At 53.9% G+C, this 17500-nt stretch overlaps 1 protein-coding gene across 2 annotated transcripts in view; it reads right to left on the bottom strand.

Annotated features, from left to right (window-relative positions):
• Positions 1 to 17053, bottom strand: part of ASMTL (acetylserotonin O-methyltransferase like) — a 27198-nt gene extending 10145 nt beyond the window's left edge. For both annotated transcript variants that reach the window (XM_055123609.1, XM_055123610.1), the window contains exons 1-6: positions 16854 to 17053; positions 13282 to 13413; positions 5403 to 5450; positions 4201 to 4265; positions 3836 to 3897; positions 2110 to 2218 (exon numbers count right to left, since the gene is read on the bottom strand). In XM_055123609.1, the coding sequence (XP_054979584.1) occupies positions 2110 to 2218; positions 3836 to 3897; positions 4201 to 4265; positions 5403 to 5450; positions 13282 to 13413; positions 16854 to 16946 (509 nt within the window). In that variant the 5' untranslated portion in view covers positions 16947 to 17053. The remainder of the gene's footprint in view (positions 1 to 2109; positions 2219 to 3835; positions 3898 to 4200; positions 4266 to 5402; positions 5451 to 13281; positions 13414 to 16853) is intronic.
• Positions 17054 to 17500: the final 447 nt, after the last annotated feature.

Raw genomic sequence — 17500 nt, 5'->3', positions numbered from 1 at the left:
AGCACGGGGGAGGAGGAGCGCGGGGGAGGAGCATGGGGAGGAGCACGGGGAGGAGCACGGGGGGAAGAGGAGCATGGGGGAGGAGGAGCATGAGGGAGGAGGAGCACAAGGGAGGAGGAGCACGGGGGAGGAGGAGCATGGGGGTAGGAGGAGCATGGGGGAGGAGGAGCACGGGGGAGGAGCACAAGGGAGGAGGAGCACAAGGGAGGAGGAGCACGGGGGAGGAGGAGCACGGGGGTAGGAGGAGCATGGGGGAGGAGGAGCACGGGGGAGGAGGAGCACGGGGGTAGGAGGAGCATGGGGGAGGAGAGCATGGGGAGAGAAGGAGGAGCACGGGGGAGGAGGAGTACGGGGAGGAGGAACAGGGAAAACAATCCCTAGCTTTGAGCGCCTGCTCTAGGGTCACTCCGGGTGTCCCCGATTGGGCCGTGCAGGGCTGAGACACTGACCACAGACGGACATGAAGCTCTCGCCATCCCCCCCAACCGTGGCCTCTGGGCGCCCGCACCCTCCAGCTGCCCCCGGGGACAGCAACCCAGCTGGCCACTCAGCCCGCACGCATGTGCTGGATTCAATCAACACAGAGGGACGGGTGAGCTGTGCGAGTGCACGCCTCTGGGTGTGTGTATGTGTGTACGCAGGCATGCACATGTGCACGTGTGAGCGTGGGCACGTGTGTATGCATGCATGTGTGTGTCTGTACTGTGGGTGTGTGCATGTGTATCTGTGTGCGTGTGCACATATGTGAACACAGGTGTGTGTACTGTGGGGGGTGTGCATGTGTCTACATATCTATGTGTATATGCACATATATATACATGGGGTTTGCATATATAATCTGTGTATACATATGTGCATGTGAGTGTATACATGTGTTTGCATGTGCGTACATGTGTATCTGTGTGCATGTGTACACGTGTGTGTCTGCATATGTGAGGAGTATGTGAATGTGTGTACATGTATATTTATGTGTGCACGTGCATATGTGTGAACACGTGTGTGTCCTGTGCATGTGTACACGTGTGTCTGCATATGTGAGGAGTATGTGAATGTGTGTACATGTATATTTATGTGTGCACGTGCACATGTGTGAACACGTGTCTGTGTCCTGTGGGTTTGTGCACATGTGTCTGCATGCGTGCATGTATCTGTGTGTGCATGTGCACCTATATGTACACATGGGGTTTGCATATATATCTACGTATTCATATCTGATTGTGAGTGAATACATGTGTTTGCATGTCTGTATCCTGTGGGTATATGCTTGTCTGTGCATGTGTGTACATGTGTGTCTGTGTGCATGTGTACATGTGTGTGTGCATGTCTGCATATGTGAGGGTATGTGAATGTGTGTACATGTATATTTGTGTGCATGTGCACATGTGTGTACATGTGTCGATGTATGCATACTTGTATGAATGTGTGTATATCTATGTATGCATGTGTGCAAGTCTGTATTATGGGTGTGTGCATGTGTATCTGCATGTGCATACACATGTGGGTGTGTGCATGTGTGTGCATGTTGCACATATTTATTGTATGCACATAAATGTACACATTGGGGTGTGCATATATATCTGTGTATACATACGCACATGTGAGTGTATACATGTTTGCATGTCTGTGTACTGAAGGTGTGTGCACATGCGCTTGCATGTATATGTATGTGTGCATGTGGAGATTTGAGTACACACATGTCTGCATATGTGTGGGTGTGTGAAAGTGTGTACATGCATATCTGTGTGTGCATGTGCACATGAGTATACACGTGTGCCTATGTGTGGCTGTATGTGCATGTGTGTGTATGTATGTGCACACATGAGTGGGTACATGTATATGTATGCACATACAGATGTGTCAATGTGCCAGTGTCCATGCATGCCCGTGGCCATGGGAGTGACTTGTGCCCAGGTGTGTGCGCATGTGTGTGTGCCCGTGTGCGTGCATGTGCCAGAGGCAGCTGTGTGCGAGCTTGCATGCATGTGTGTGCCTGGCTCCACCTGCAGGCGCTGGCAGGACCCTCCCCGCAGAGCAGAGAAGGAGCCCCTGTGCCCCCGAGGCCCGCCCTCAGCCACGCCCCCACCCCCCCACCCCCCACCCCCGGCTCACATGGGCTCCCCGCTGTTGATGTAATCCCACAGCAGCTCCTCCGACAGCTGAGAGAACTTCACCCGCGTCTCCTCAAAGAACTCGGACACCTCCGTGTCCAGCCGGCCATCTGTGGGGGCAGGCCAGGGCCCACGGCTGGCTCAGGGGGCCCCTGGGGGGGGTCCCCTCTCTGCCTGCCACTGAGAGTAGGGGGTCGAGCTGGAAGGGGAGGGGTGCCTGGAGACCCCCAGGGCGCTGGGAGGGGCAGGAAAGACCCTCCCCGGGACAGCTCGGATGGACGAGGGTCCAGGAAGCGGAGCCCTGGGGGTCCCGAGGGTTCTGGGTCCCCCAAGGAGGGGCCACCCACTGCTTCGGGGACTGCAGACCCCCACGGGACTGGGCCAAGAGCCCCGTCGCGGGCCCCGGGGGGCTGGAGGTGACAGCCGGGGCCTGAGCTGGGGCAGGAATAGGGACAGCAGCTGCCTGGGACACTGGGGCAGTGGCGTGACGCGGGAGATGGGTGGTTGGGCTGGGGCAGTGCATGCTGGGAGAATCCGCCTAGCTTGGCTGGAGCAGTGCATGATGGGAGAATCTGCCTAGCTTGGCTGGGGCAGTGCATGATGGGAGAATCCGCCTAGCTTGGCTGGAGCAGTGCATGATGGGAGAGACGGCTCCTTGGGCTGGAGCGGTGCATGATGGGAGAAGATAACTCCCAGCTGCAGCAGTGCATGCTGGGAGAATCTGCCTCGCTTGGCTGGAGCAGTGCATGATGGGAGAGATGAAGGTTTGGCCTGGAGCAGTGCATGATGGGAGAATCTGCCTCGCTTGGCTGGAGCAGTGCATGCTGGGAGAGATGGGTCCTTGGGCTGAGGCAGTGCATGATGGGAGAATCAGCCTAGCTTGGCTGGGGCAGTGCATGATGGGGGAGATGAATGGTTGGGCTGGAGCAGTGCATGATGGGAGATGGATGGCCAGGAGTAGTGCATGCTGGGAGAATCTGCCTAGCTTGGCTAGAGCGGTGCAGGATGCGAGATATCAGCTAGCTTGGCTGGAGCAGTGCATGCTGGGAGAGATGGGTCCTTGGGCTGAAGCAGTGCATGATGGGAGAATGTCTAGCTTGGCTGGAGCAGTGCATGGTGGGAGAGATGGGTCCTTGGGCTGGAGCAGTGCATGCTGGGAGAATCTGCCTAGCTTGGCTGAAACAGTGCATGATGGGAGAAATGGGTCCTTGGGCTGGGGCAGTGCATGCTGGGAGAATATGTCTAGCTTTGTTGGAGCAGTGCATGCTGGGAGAATGTCTAGCTTGGCTGGAGCAGTGCATGCTGGGAAAAATGGGTCCTTGGGCTGAAGCAGTGCATGAAGGGAGAATGTCTAGTTTGGCTGGAGCAGTGCATGCTGGGAGAATCTGCCTAGCTTGGCTGCAGCAGTGCACGCTGGGAGAGATGGGCACTTGGGCTGGAGCAGTGCATGCTGGGAGAATCTGCCTAGCTTGGCTGGAGCAGTGCATGCTGGGAGAATCTGCCTCGCTTGGCTGGAGCAGTGCATGCTGGGAGAATCTCCTAGCTTGGCTGCAGCAGTGCATGCTGGGAGAAATGGGTCCTTGGGCTGGAGCAGTGCATACTGGGAGAATGTCTAGCTTGGCTGGAGCAGTGCATGCTGGGAGAATCTGTCTCGCGTGGCTGGAGCAGTGCATGCTGGGAGAGACGGGCCCCGGGGCGGGAGCACTGCCCGGGGAGGACCTGCTTACCCGAGCTGCGGCAGTGGACGATGACCACGCCCGTGAAGACACTGTGCTCCTTCCCGTTCAGGCTGCCCGAGAGAAAAGGCTGGCGGGTCTCGTGGGGGCCCAGGGACAGGCCCCCAGGGCTCAGCCTGCGGGCATCTCCCACCCCCCCGGGGGCACGGGGAGACCCCCCCTAGGGTCCACGAGCCCCCCTGGCACAGCGGCCACCCACGTGGGGGCGGCGTGTCCCGTGTCCAGTGTCTTGGGGGACGACTAGGGGCCGGGGGCACAAGGCTGGGGTGGGGGGGCAGGGAGTGTGGGCAGTCCCGGGGCGGTGACCCCCGAGCCATGGAAGCAGGTGGCGGGGACGGGGCAGGGGCCACCCCCACCTGGACAGCATGCGGTAGGCGTCCTGCTTGTCCACCGGCTTCTCCAGGATGAGCCCGCCCAGGGCCTGCAGAGAAGGAGCAGGGGACGGCCCTCAGGACACCACGGCCAGGGCCGGGCCGCCGCAGGACGGCCACTTCGGGCTGCTAGTACCCAGACCGGTGTGGAGAGTTTGGGGGCGCTCCTGGCAGGGGTCTGGGCTGACTCCCGGCTCTGTACTCGGGGATGACTCCTGGCTCTGTGCTCAGGGCTGCATTCTGGCTCTGTGCTCGGGGCTGACTCCTGGCTCTGTGCTCAGGGCTTACTCCCGGCTCTGTGCTCAGGGCTCACTCCCGGCTCTATGCTCAGGGCTTACTCCCGGCTCTGTGCTCAGGGCTCACTCCCGGCTCTATGCTCAGGGCTCACTCCCGGCTCTGTACTCAGGGCTGACTCCTGGCTCTGTGCTCGGGCCTGACTTCTAGCTCTGTGCTCAAGGCTGACTCCCGGCTCTGTGTTCAGGACTCAATCCCAGCTCTGTGCTCAGGGCTGACTCCTGGCTCTGTGCTCAGGGCTGACTCCCGGCTCTGTGCTCAGGGCTGACTCCTAGCTCTGTGCTCAAGGCTGACTTCTGGCTCTGTGCTCAGGGTTCACTCCCGGCTCTGTGCTCAGGACTGACTCCTGGCTCTGTGCTCGGGGCTGACTCCTAGCTCTGTGCTCAAGGCTGACTCCCGGCTGTGTTCAGGACTCAATCCCGGCTCTGTGCTCAGGGGTCACTCCTGGCTCTGTGCTTGGGGCTGACTCCTGGCTCTGTGCTCAAGGCTGACTCCCGGCTCTGTGTTCAGGACTCAATCCCGGCTCTATGCTCAGGACTGACTCCTGGCTCTGTGCTCAGGACTGACTCCTGGCTCTGTGCTCAGGGCTGACTCCCAGCTCTGTGCTCAGGACTCAATCCCGGCTCTGTGCTCAGGACTGACTCCTGGCTCTGTGCTCATGCCCGAATCCTGGCTCAGTGCTCAGGGCTGACTCCTATCTCTGTGCTCATAAGCGGGGTGAGGCCCTGCCAGATATGGGGCCTCGAGGAGGATCCACAGGATGCCTGAACAGAGGGGTTGAGGGAATGCAGCCCCCAGCCCTGGAGCACCGTGGGACACTCTCATACTCCCGGCCTGTGCACCCTGTGCCTGGGCAGCCCCCGAGGGTGTGGGGGGCACGGCTGTGGACTTACCACAATGGTGTCGGCTCCGATGACCACATCCGGGGCCCTGAGGTCCTTCTGCAAGAAAGGGAGGCGGGAGGTTCAGACGGGTCACACGAGGCACCCGCCCCGGGTGGGGAGGGGAAACAGAGGCAGCAATTGCCAGAAATGCAGGGCTCGGGGGTGTGGACATATCAGGGGCGGCCCCCGTGGGGGTGTCCAGGCCCCCACATTGGGCAGATCCCTCCGAATCTGGGTTCCGGGTTCCCCCCAAGTCAGGCGCAGGGACGGTCCTTCGGAGGAGAGCGTGAGGTGAACCCCATCATGCCGCTGACCCCCGCCGTGGCTGGCATCAGGGGGCAGCCTGGGGCTCAGTGGGCGGGGGGGGGGTCTGTCTCTAGGACCCAGAGGGAGACGCAGATGCAGCCAGCCACGTGCCCGCCCCCGTCCAGGCAGAGACTCAGCTGCCCCCCCCCCCCCCCGCATCTGCACGATTTGAGTTGCCATGAGAGCAGTGTCAAATACGTGGGGACACCCAGGGCGAGATCTCAGGGACAGTGGCGCTCCCACACGGCCGTTTCGTGCACCAGTTTCATCGGCTGCAGACACGTGTCCTCTGGGTGGGGAATTGTGTCAGGAGTGATTCTGTGTCATTCAGCAACAATGTTGCTCATTGCCAAGTCTTGTAGTAACCTACAGTAATGCGTTGGCAACAATGTTGCTCACTGCAAGTCTTGTAGTAACCTATAGTGATGGTTTGGCAACAATGTTGCTCATTGCCAAGTCTTGTAGTAACCTATAGTAATGGTTTGGCAACAATGTTGCTAATTGCCAAGTCTTGTAGTTACCTATAGTAATGCTCTGGCAACAATGTTGCTCACTGCAAGTCTTGTAGTAACCTATAGTAATGCTCTGGCAACAATGTTGCTCATTGCCAAGTCCTGTAGTAACCTATAGTAATGCTTTGGCAACAATGTTTCTCACTGCAAGTCTTGCAGTAACCTATAGTAATGCTTTGGCAACAATGTTGCTCACTGCAAGTCTTGCAGTAACCTATAGAATGCTCTGGCAACAATGTTGCTAATTGCCAAGTCTTGTAGTAACCTATAGTAATGGTTTGGCAACAATGTTGCTCACTGCAAATCTTGCAGTAACCTATAGTAATGCTTTAGCAACAATGTTGCTCATTGCAAGAGTCTGTTGTGGTAACATATACAGTAATTCATTTAGATTCACTGCATGAATCTGCCACGTAGTAACACAGAGTAAAGGCTTTGCGATGTTGATTCTACGCCCCGAGTGATTCCGTACTGCTCATTACGAGGTAATGTTGAATAGTAACACCGAGTAATGGTGCAGCACCATTGAGTCCACCTCTGTTACTCACTGTAAGAGACTGTTGAGTACTAACATAGAGTAATGACTTGGTGATATTCATTCTATACCATGCATGACTCTGTGTTACTCATTGCAAGAGCCTGTGGACTAGTAACATAGAGTAACGGCGTAGCATTAATTCTACTTCATGAGTGATTCTGTGTTACTCATTGCAAGAGTCTATTGGGTAGCAAGAGTGTAGTGGCTTAGTGATATTAACTGTCATGAATGATTCTGTTGTTCATTCAAGCGTCTACTGTAGTAACATGGTAACACATAGTAAGGATTTAGCAACAATGTTGCTCATTACAAGAGTCTGCTGTAGTAACATATAGTAATGGGTTAGCAATAAGGTGCTCACTGCAAGTCTTGTAATGTTTAGCAGCAACTGTTGCTCATTGCAAGAATCTGTTGCAATGACAGTAATTACTCAGCAACAATGTTGCTCATGGCAAGTCTTGTAGCAACATACAGTAATAGTTTAGCAATAAGGTGCTCACTGCAAGTCTTGTAGTAACACACAGTAATGTTTTGCAGCAACTGTTGCTCATTGCAAGAATCTGTTGCAATAACATATAGTAATTACTCAGCAACAATGTTGCTCATGGCAAGTCTTGTAGCAACATATAGTAATAGCTTAGCAACAATGTTGCTCATTGCAAGTCTTATAGTAACAAATAGTAATGTTTTAGCAACAATGTTGCTCACTGCAAGGATCTGTTGTAGTGACATACAGTAATGGTCTAGCAACAATGTTGCTCATTGGAAGTTTTATAGTAACATATAGTAATGGTTTAGCAACAGTAATTCTACCTCATGAGTAATTCTTTGCTGTCACGCAATACTCTGTTGAACAGTAACATATGGTAGAGGCTTAGCAGGATTATTTCTGTCAGGAGTAATGCCATGCTGCCAATTGCGAGACTGCTGGAGAGAAACACCAAGTAGGAGTGAATCTGTTTACTCATGCCAGCAGTCTGTAGAGCAATAACATACAGTGGAGGCTAGCAATATGCATTCTACGTCAGGAGTGATTCTCTCTAACTCACTGTAAGAATCTTCTGAGGAGTTACACACAGTAACTGTTCAGCATTATTAATTCTCTGTTTTGCATTATAATTAATTCTGCTTAGCATTATTAATTATGCAACTGAATAGTAGCATATAGTATGGTGTGGTCACATACATTCTAGGTCACAAGTGATTGTGTGTTACTCAATAGTCTCTTTATGGCTTAACATAGTAGTGGGTTAGGATATCACTTCTACATCATCACTGTCACTATCATCCCGTTGTTCATCTATTTGCTCGAGCTGGCGCCAGTAACGTCTCCATTCATCCCAGCCCTGAGAGTTTAGCAGCCTCTCCTTACTCGTCCTTCCAAACGCTGTCATACTGGGGGCTCTTTCAGGGCCAGGGGAATGAAACCCTGTTATTGTTACAGTATTTGGCATCTCGAATACGCCACGGGGAGCTTGCCAGGCTCTGCCGTGCAGGCGGGATAGTCTTGGTAGCTTGCTGGGCTCTCCGAGAGGGAGAGAGGAATCGAACCCGGGTCGGCTGCATGCAAGGCAAACGCCCTACCCGCTGTGTTATCGTTCCAGCCCAGGACTGGAGTAATAGGACATTAAGTATCATAAATAATACTGTTGTATTAATTACAGTGGTCAGTTCTAGGCACCATGTGATAAAGGCTCAACAACACTCGTCCTATATCCTAAATGGCAGTATTAATAATCATGATAGCTAGGGGCGTGGGGGGGGTTTGGGGTGTGAGGGGGCGGGGTGGAGCTATACTGGGATTCTTGGTGGTGGAATATGAGCACTGGTGAAGGGATGGGTATTCGAGTATTGTATAACTGAGATTTAAACCTGAAAACTTTGTAACTTTGTAACTTTCCACAATAAAAAATTTAAAAAAAAATAAAATTAAAAAAAAATAATCATGATAGTTGCTATACAGAGACATACACGAATGTCCTAATGCGGGTGAATGGTGGGAATTTCCTAGCATAAATGACGGCCTGATTCATTAAAAACCCGTCATATGGTAAGACTGTAATGGATCAGGATGTGAATCAACGTAATTAATACATTTCTATTAAGCAGAATATGGGAGAGGAATATTGCAACAGACTCAGACATCACTATAAAAGATAGCATCGTGTTCATTTGAGTCTACCGGCTAATAACACACAGTTACGGATGGCCATGTCAATTCTCTCTCAGAAGTGACACCAAGCCTACACCAAGCCAATACCCGACACATCAGCAGAGCCTCGGAACCTGCAGCATGAATTCTAGGTCCTGACTGGGAGCGAGACTGTAAGCCTGTTGTATGTGACATACTTAGGTCTTGTATTGTAGTGGAGGGGATGGGCTGCCTTTCCCTCCCCGCCCCGAGCAGAGCCTGAGAGTGGAAGACCTCCGGAGCCCAGCCACAGCCATGCTCAAGGCCCCTCTCCACATGTTCGGACGAGCCTCACGCATGAAGGGGCCGACAGAGGAACCCAGGTGTGTGGGACCCGGGGCTGAGATCTCCAAGCCTGCTCGGATTAGGACTGGGCCTCTTCCACCCAGATCCCCCATTTTCCAGTAGCTTGGCAGCCTCACCCACAAACTGCCCCCGGAGCCGTGTAATCCCACCAATGGCCAACATCCAGAGACTCTAAGACCAAGCTCCCGGAAGCATGTGGACATCTAACAGCCCTGTTCTCCCTCTTGGAGAACCTGACCATCTACCCAGAGTCTATTGCCCGCACGGAAGAGCCTTGCAAGGTCCCCCTGGCATATTCATATCCCAAATACAGTAACAGATATATGCATACCTCTCGGAGAGCCCGGCAACCTACCGAGAGTATCCCGCCCACACAGCAGAGCCTGGCATGCTCCCCGTGGCGTATTCGATATGCCCAAAACAGTCACGATAGGTCTCATTCCCCTGACCCTGAAAGAGCCTCCAATCGTTGGGAAAGATGAGTAAGGAGAGGTTGCTAAAATCTCAGGGCTGAGTGTAACAGAGACGTTACTGGTGCCCGCTTGAGTAAATCGTTGAACAACAGGATGACAGTGATACAGTGATTGTAGTGGATAGGATAGGAATGGGTTATCCATGTTGACTCTTTCTCAGAATCGAGACGATTGTATTAGACAGCGAGTCAGTTGTGCGTGAATGGATGGCCACCGTTAACTCTGTATCCTAAGTGATGCTGCTTAGTTACTTCACAGCAATAGTCTCTTATGCAGTGATGACATTAACGGACTATCCACAGAGACAGTACCAGAGATGACGCTGTCTTATTGGCCATGAGCCTGCACGGATTATCAATACTGATTCGACATCTTAAGTGATGCTGTCTTATTAAGCACAGGAGTCCTCTACAAAGTCAGGGAGAGTAACAGCAGTAATGCCACACCACCAATGGTACTCTTTTACTCACGATAATACTCTACTGAGCAGTAATGGGACTATCACCATTCTGTTATCAGTGAAATTCTTTGCGATATTGCTCTGCTGAGTAGTGCTAGAGTATCAACAGTAATTCTCTGCCACCACTGATACTGTTTCATTCATAATGCTCTACTGAGCATTACTGGAGCATCACCATTCTCTGTCCTCAGAGATCCTGCTTTATTCATGATAATACTCTACGAAGTAGTACCGGAGTATCACCATTCTCAGTCCTCCATGAAACTGTTTTATTCATGATGATACTCAAGTGAGAAGTACTGGAGTATCAACAGTAATTCACTGTTACCTGTGACACTGTTTTACTCATAACATTCTATTGAGCAGTAACAGGATTATCGCCATTCTCTGTCACCAGTGATATTGTTTTATTCATGGCAATAGCCTACTGAGTTGTACTGGAGAGTGAACAGGAATTCTCTGTCATCAGTGAGAACATTGATTTCATAATACTCCATGGAGTAGTAATTGGGTATCAACAGTAATTTTCTGCCATCAGTGGTACTGTTTTATTCGTGATAGTACTCTATTCACTAGTAGTGGAGCATCAACATTAATTCTGTTATCAGTGATACTGTTTTATTCACAGTACTTCATTGAGTCATAATTGAGTATCACCATTAATTCTCTGTCATCAGTGACTGCCTTACTCATGATAATACTCCGTTCTAGAGTAGTGGTGGAGTATCACCTGTCATTCTGTCATCAACGACACTGCCTTACTCAGACAATACTCCATTCTAGAGTAGTGGTGGAGTATCACCCGTCATCCTGTCATCAACGACACTGCCTTACTCATGGTAATACTCCGTTCTAGAGTAGTGGTGGAGTATCACCCGTCATCCTGTCATCAACGACACTGCCTTACTCAGACAATACTCCATTCTAGAGTAGTGGTGGAGTATCACCCATCATCCTGTCATCAACGACACTGCCTTACTCAGACAATACTCCATTCTAGAGTAGTGGTGGAGTATCACCCGTCATCCTGTCATCAACGACACTGCCTTACTCATGGTAATACTCTGTTCTAGAGTAGTGGTGGGGTATCACCCGTCATCCTGTCATCAACGACACTGCCTTACTCAGACAATACTCCATTCTAGAGTAGTGGTGGAGTATCACCCGTCATCCTGTCATCAGTGATGCTGCCTTACTCACGGTAATACTCCATTCTAGAGTAGTGGTGGGGTATCACCCGTCATTCTGTCATCAGCGACACTGCCTTACTCATGACAATACTCCATTCTAGAGTAGTGGTGCAGTATCACCCGTCATTCTGTCATCAGCAACACTGCCTTACTCATAATACTCCATTCTAGAGTAGTGGTGGAGTATCACTCGTCATTCTCTCATCAGTGATGCTGTCTTACTCATGGTAATACTCCATTCTAGAGTAGTGGTGGAGTATCACCCGTCATTCTCTCATCAGTGATGCTGCCTTACTCATGGTAATACTCCATTCTAGAGTAGTGGTGGAGTATCACCCGTCATCCTGTCATCAGTGACGCTGCCTTACTCAGGATAATACTCTAGTGAGGAGTAACGGAGCCTCACCAGGCATTCTCGGCCAGCAGTGCTCCCGTGTCCATGATCATACTCTATTGGGTATCAGTGAAGTGTCCACCTGGATTCTCTGTCACCCGTGACACCGTCCTCCCCCCCCACGAGTGGGGCGTGTGGAGACGAGGGGTCCTGGGGCCGTGCCCTACACTCTGCGTCTCTCACTTGTGGGACTTGGAGCACTGTGTGCAAGGCGGGGCGACCCTTGGCGTGGCAGCCCCTCCCCCATCCAGCCACGTGGCTGTGGACGGGGCGGGAGCCAATCCCGGGGGCGACCCTCAGCCCCGCCAGCAGCCGTCTGGGCCGCCCCCTCCCCCACCTAGAGACTCCGACACCACGGCCACGGGGGACAGTGCACGGAGGCTGCCTGCCACGGGTCACATTCCGCGGGGTGTCTGCTGGGTCTCAGGGCCACTGGCATGGGCTCCTCCAGACTCTGCACACGGCCCCGTTCTCTGCACACGGCCCCATTTCTCTCTGCACATGGCCCCATTCTCTCTGCACACGACCCCCATTCTCTCTGCACACGACCCTCGTTCTCTCTGCACGCGGCCCCATTTCTCTCTGCACGCGACCCCGTTCTCTCTGCACACGACCCCATTTCTCTCTGCACGCGACCCCCCCTTCTCTCTGCACATGGCCCCATTCTCTCTGCACGCGACCCCCCCACCCGTTCTCTCTGCACACGGCCCCATTCTCTCTGCACACGGCCCCATTTCTCTCTGCACACGACCCTCATTCTCTCTGCACACGGCCCCATTTCTCTCTGCACACGACCCTCATTCTCTCTGCACACGGCCCCATTTCTCTCTGCACGCGACCCTCGTTCTCTCTGCACACGACCCCCATTCTCTCTGCACACGGCCCCATTCTCTCTGCACGCGACCCCCATTCTCTCTGCACACGGCCCCATTCTCTCTGCACACGGCCCCATTTCTCTCTGCACGCGACCCTCGTTCTCTCTGCACACGGCCCCATTTCTCTCTGCACGCGACCCCCCCACCCGTTCTCTCTGCACACAACCCTGTTCTCTCTGCACACGGCCCCATTTCTCTCTGCACGCGACCCCCCCACCCGTTCTCTCTGCACACAACCCTGTTCTCTCTGCACACGGCCCCATTTCTCTCTGCACGCGACCCCCCCATTCTCTCTGCACGCGGCCCCATTTCTCTCTGCACACGGCCCCATTTCTCTCTGCACACGATCCTGTTCTCTCTGCACACGGCCCCATTTTTCTCTGCATGCAACCCCCCCCCCAGTTCTCTCTGCACACGGCCCCATTTCTCTCTACACACGACCCCCCCCCCCCGTTCTCTCTGCACATGGCCCCATTTCTCTCTGCACGCGACCACCCGTTCTCTCTGCAAAAGGCCCTGTTTTCTATGCACACGACCGCCGTTCCGTGTGCTCTGCCCCCAGGGCTGTGTTCCGTGTCCTGTGCTCCGTGTTGCACACGGGCCTGAGCCGGGGCAGAGATGGGGCCGGGGCGGGCGGCCTTGCCTGGTAGAGGCGCTGGGCCACCTCGAGGGCCTTCTGCTTGGCCGTCTCCACGGCGTAGGCGGAGGGCGCGGGGAAGGACGCCTTGTCCAGCGTCTCCTTGAAGCGGGAGGGCACCACCTCGAACCGCAGGCCCTGTGAGCGAGAGAGAGAGAGAGAGAGAGAGAGAGGAAGGAAGAGAGAGAGAGAGAAAGAAAGAAAGAGAAAGAGAGAAAGAGAAAGAGGGAAAGGGAGAGAAAGAGAGACAGAGAGAGAAAGAGAGAGAGAAAGAGAGAGAAAGAGAAAGAGACAGAAAGAGAGAGAAAGAGAGAAAGAGAGAGAGAAGAGAGAGATAAAGAGAAAGAGGGAGAGAAAGAGACAGAGAGAAAGAGAGAGAAAGAGACAGAAAGAGAGAAAAAGAGAGAAAGAGAGAGAGAAAGAGAGAGAGAAAGAGACAGAAAGAGACAGAAAAAAAGAGACAGAGAGACAGAAAAAGCGAAAGAGAAAGAGAGAGAGAAAGAGAGAAAGAGGGAGAAAGAGGGAGAGAAAGAGAGAGAATGAGAGAAAGAGAGAGAGAGAAGAGAAAGAGAGAGAGAGAGAGAGAGAGAGAGAGAGAGAGAGAGAGAGAGGTGGGCGGTGAGGGTGTCGGGAGGGACACGGCTGAGGTCACGTGCCCCGGGCCGGGCGTCCGCGCTGACACCGAGGGCAGCGGCCGGTATCGATCCCACACACGCAAGAGGGCAAAGGGCCGAGGGCTGACCCCGAGGGGGACGAGGCAAACCGGGCGGGCAGCAGGAGGCCGCGGGGACCCAGGGAAGATGAATCTGTATGTGTGCCTGCATGCGTGCGTGTGTGTGTGTGTGTGTGTGTGTGTGTGTGTGTCGTTCTCAGCTTGCATATAGGAATCTTGGGCCACAGGTGTGTGTGTGAGTGTGTGGGGGGGGCGGTGTGTGAGTGCGTGTGTGCATGAGAGTGTGTCAGCACGGCTGTGAGGGAAGAAAAGTGTGTGTACAGGCGTGCCTGTTTACTTACTGACGTGCCTGTACGTGCCTGCGTGTGTGTGGGCACGCGTTTGTGCCTGTGTGTTTGTCTCTGTGTGTGTCTGTGTCTATAAAGGTCTGTGTCTCTGTCCGTGCGTGTCTCTGGGTGTCTAGGTTTATCTGTGTGTCTCTGTGTGTTTGCGTGTCTATATGTCTGTGTATGTTGTGTGTGCCCGTGTGCGTCTGCACTGTGTGCATGTCTCTGTGTACATAGTTATGTCTGTGTGTAAGTGTGTATTTGTGCCTGTGTGTACATATGCATGTACACGTGTCTGTGTATGTGTGACTGTATGTACGCATGTTTATATATCTGTGTATATGTAAATATACATGTGTTCATATATACATGTGTTCATGTGTGTCTGTATCTGTGTATCTATGTCTCTGGTTGTGGCTATGTAAACATGTATACACATACACTGGTTGAGCTGTGTCTGCGTGTATATATACACATGTATGTGTGTCTGTATGTGTGACTGTATGTATGTCTGCTTATATATGTCTCTGTGTTTATACGAATGTACGTGGGTGTATCTATGTGTATATGTCTATGTCTCTGTGTGTATATATAAGCATTTATATATACACACATATGCTGGGCTGTGTATGTGCATACACAGGTATGTGTGACTGTATATATATCTGCATATATATCTCTGAGTTTATACAAATGTACATGTGTGTGTGTGTCTGTATCTATGTGTATATATATCTGTCTCTGTGTCTATGTAAACATGCATATACATACACAGGCTGGGCTGTATGTGTGTCTGTGTGTGTGACTGTGTGTACGCCTGCTTATATATATGTCTCTGTGTTAGACAAATGTACATGTGTGTCTCTCTGTATCTATGTGTACATATCTATGTCTCTGAGTGTGTCTATGTACACATGCATATACATTCACAGGTGGGGCTGTGTCTGTGTGTATACACATATATGTGTGTCTGTGTATGTGTGACTCTGTATATCTGCTTATATATATCCATCTGTGTTTATAAGAACATGCGTGTGTCTGTGCGTCTGTATCGGTGTGTACGTACCTATGTCTCTGTGTCTGTATACACATGCATATACATTCACAGGCGGGGCTGTGTCTGTGTGTGTATACACATGTATGTGTGTCTGTGTATGTGTGAATCTATGTATATCTGTTTATATATCCGTCTCTGTGTTTATACGAACATGCGTGTGTCTGTATCGGTGTGTACGTACCTATGTCTCTGTGTCTGTGTACACATGCATATACATTCACAGGCGGGGCTGTGTCTGTGTGTGTATACACATGTATGTGTGTCTGTGTATGTGTGAATCTATGTATATCTGTTTATATATCCGTCTCTGTGTTTATACGAACATGCGTGTGTCTGTATCGGTGTGTACGTACCTATGTCTCTGTGTCTGTGTACACATGCATATACATTCACAGGCGGGGCTGTGTCTGTGTGTGTATACACATGTATGTGTGTCTGTGTATGTGTGAATCTATGTATATCTGTTTATATATCCGTCTCTGTGTTTATACGAACATGCGTGTGTCTGTATCGGTGTGTACGTACCTATGTCTCTGTGTCGGTGTACACATGCATATACATACACAGGCGGGGCTGTGTCTGTGTGTGTATACGCATATATGTGTGTCTGTGTATGTGTGACTCTATGTATATCTGCTTATATATCCGCTGTGTTTATACGAACATGCGTGTGTCTGTGTGTCTGTATCGGTGTGTACGTACCTATGTCTCTGTGTCTGTGTACACATGCATATACATTCACAGGCGGGGCTGTGTCTGTGTATACACGCGTGTACATGCATGTACAACATGTGTGTGTGTGTGAGAACCAGACGGTGCTAACCCTGACCCCCGGTGTGGGCAGCTGCCCCTCAACACAGACCCCGACTCTGTCAAGGCAAGAGGCCACGTCAGCGTCCACCAGAGTCCCCCCCTTGCTGTCCGGTGCCCAGGACACGGCCAGCCGTGTCGGTCGGTGACCTTGGCCGGGTGGCCGCACCCTGCCCAGGGGGCCACCGGTCGCCCAAGCCCTGGCCGAAGCCCCCGGGGTCACGGACGCCTCCCCCCCACCCTGGTGGACCCCCGCCTGGCCAGAGCCGCCCCTCACCGTGACCCCAGCCCCAGCCCCTGACCCCAGCCCTGGCCCAAGGGGTCAGTGAGACGTGTCCAGGCCTGCAGGCGCCAGCCTGGCCAGCGCCCAGCGCATCCCAGCCTGGGTCAGGGGTCAGCAGGCCCCAAGTCCCTGGCTGCCCCCCGACCCCTGACCCTCGCTAACCCGGGGAGGGGGTCGCCGGTGCATCCCGCAGAGCCGCCAGAGCTGTCTCGGGGACCCCCCGATCATGCACCCGGGGGTCCCCCCATCTGGGGCGTCGGGGTCACTGGGTCGCTGTAGCGCTGCAGCCCCCAGCCCAGGCTCTGGGAGTGGGCGGGGGGGGGGTGGGCAGCAGGGCCCCCTTCAGTGCTGCCCCCTCCGGCAGGTGCAAAGGTCGGGAGTCCCCGCCCCCCCCCCCCCCCGGCCCGACGCCTCCTCCGGGAAGCTCACCGCGTTGTTGAGGATCTCCTGGCGGCGCGGGGAGGCGCTGGCCAGCACCACGCGCTTGTGCAGCAGCTTCCCGAGCACCGGGCACAGCACCATGGCGCCCCCCGCCCCGGCTCCGGACACCGCCCACCCGCTGCGCGCCGGCCAGAGCCCGCGGCCGTGCGAGCCCCACTCGGGCCCCGGCGCGCGGCAAAAGGGGAGCTCGGGCCCCGCCCACCGGCGCGCCCGCCAATGGCCGCGCAGCAATGGCCGCCCGCCGCGGGGCCGCCCACCAATCCCGCCCCACCGAGACCGAGAGTCCCGCCCACCAACGGCCCGTACTGGCCCAGCCACCCGCGAGGCCCCGCCCACTGGCCAGCGGACCAGTCAGAGATCGGCGCCTCGCGGACGAGGTCCCGCCCTCCGGCTGTCGCTATAGGCCCGGCTGCGCGCGACGCCCCGCCCACAGGGGGGCCCCACCCATTCAGCCGCGGTTACGACGAGGTCCCGCCCTTCCGCTGTTTCTATAGGTCCGGCTGCGCGCGTCGTCCCGCCCACATGGCGGCTCTGCCCAATAAGCCACGGCTCACTTGGGCTCCGTCCCGCCTTGACGAGGTCCCGCCTCCCGACTGTCCCCATAGGCCCGGCTGCGCGCACGTCCCGCCCGCACG

Source organism: Sorex araneus, assembly GCF_027595985.1.
Source record: "Sorex araneus isolate mSorAra2 chromosome X unlocalized genomic scaffold, mSorAra2.pri SUPER_X_unloc_11, whole genome shotgun sequence".
Classification (NCBI taxonomy): Eukaryota; Metazoa; Chordata; class Mammalia; order Eulipotyphla; family Soricidae; genus Sorex; species Sorex araneus.
The sequence above is the reverse complement of the archived record's forward strand: the minus strand, read 5'-3'. Positions and strand labels throughout refer to the sequence as shown.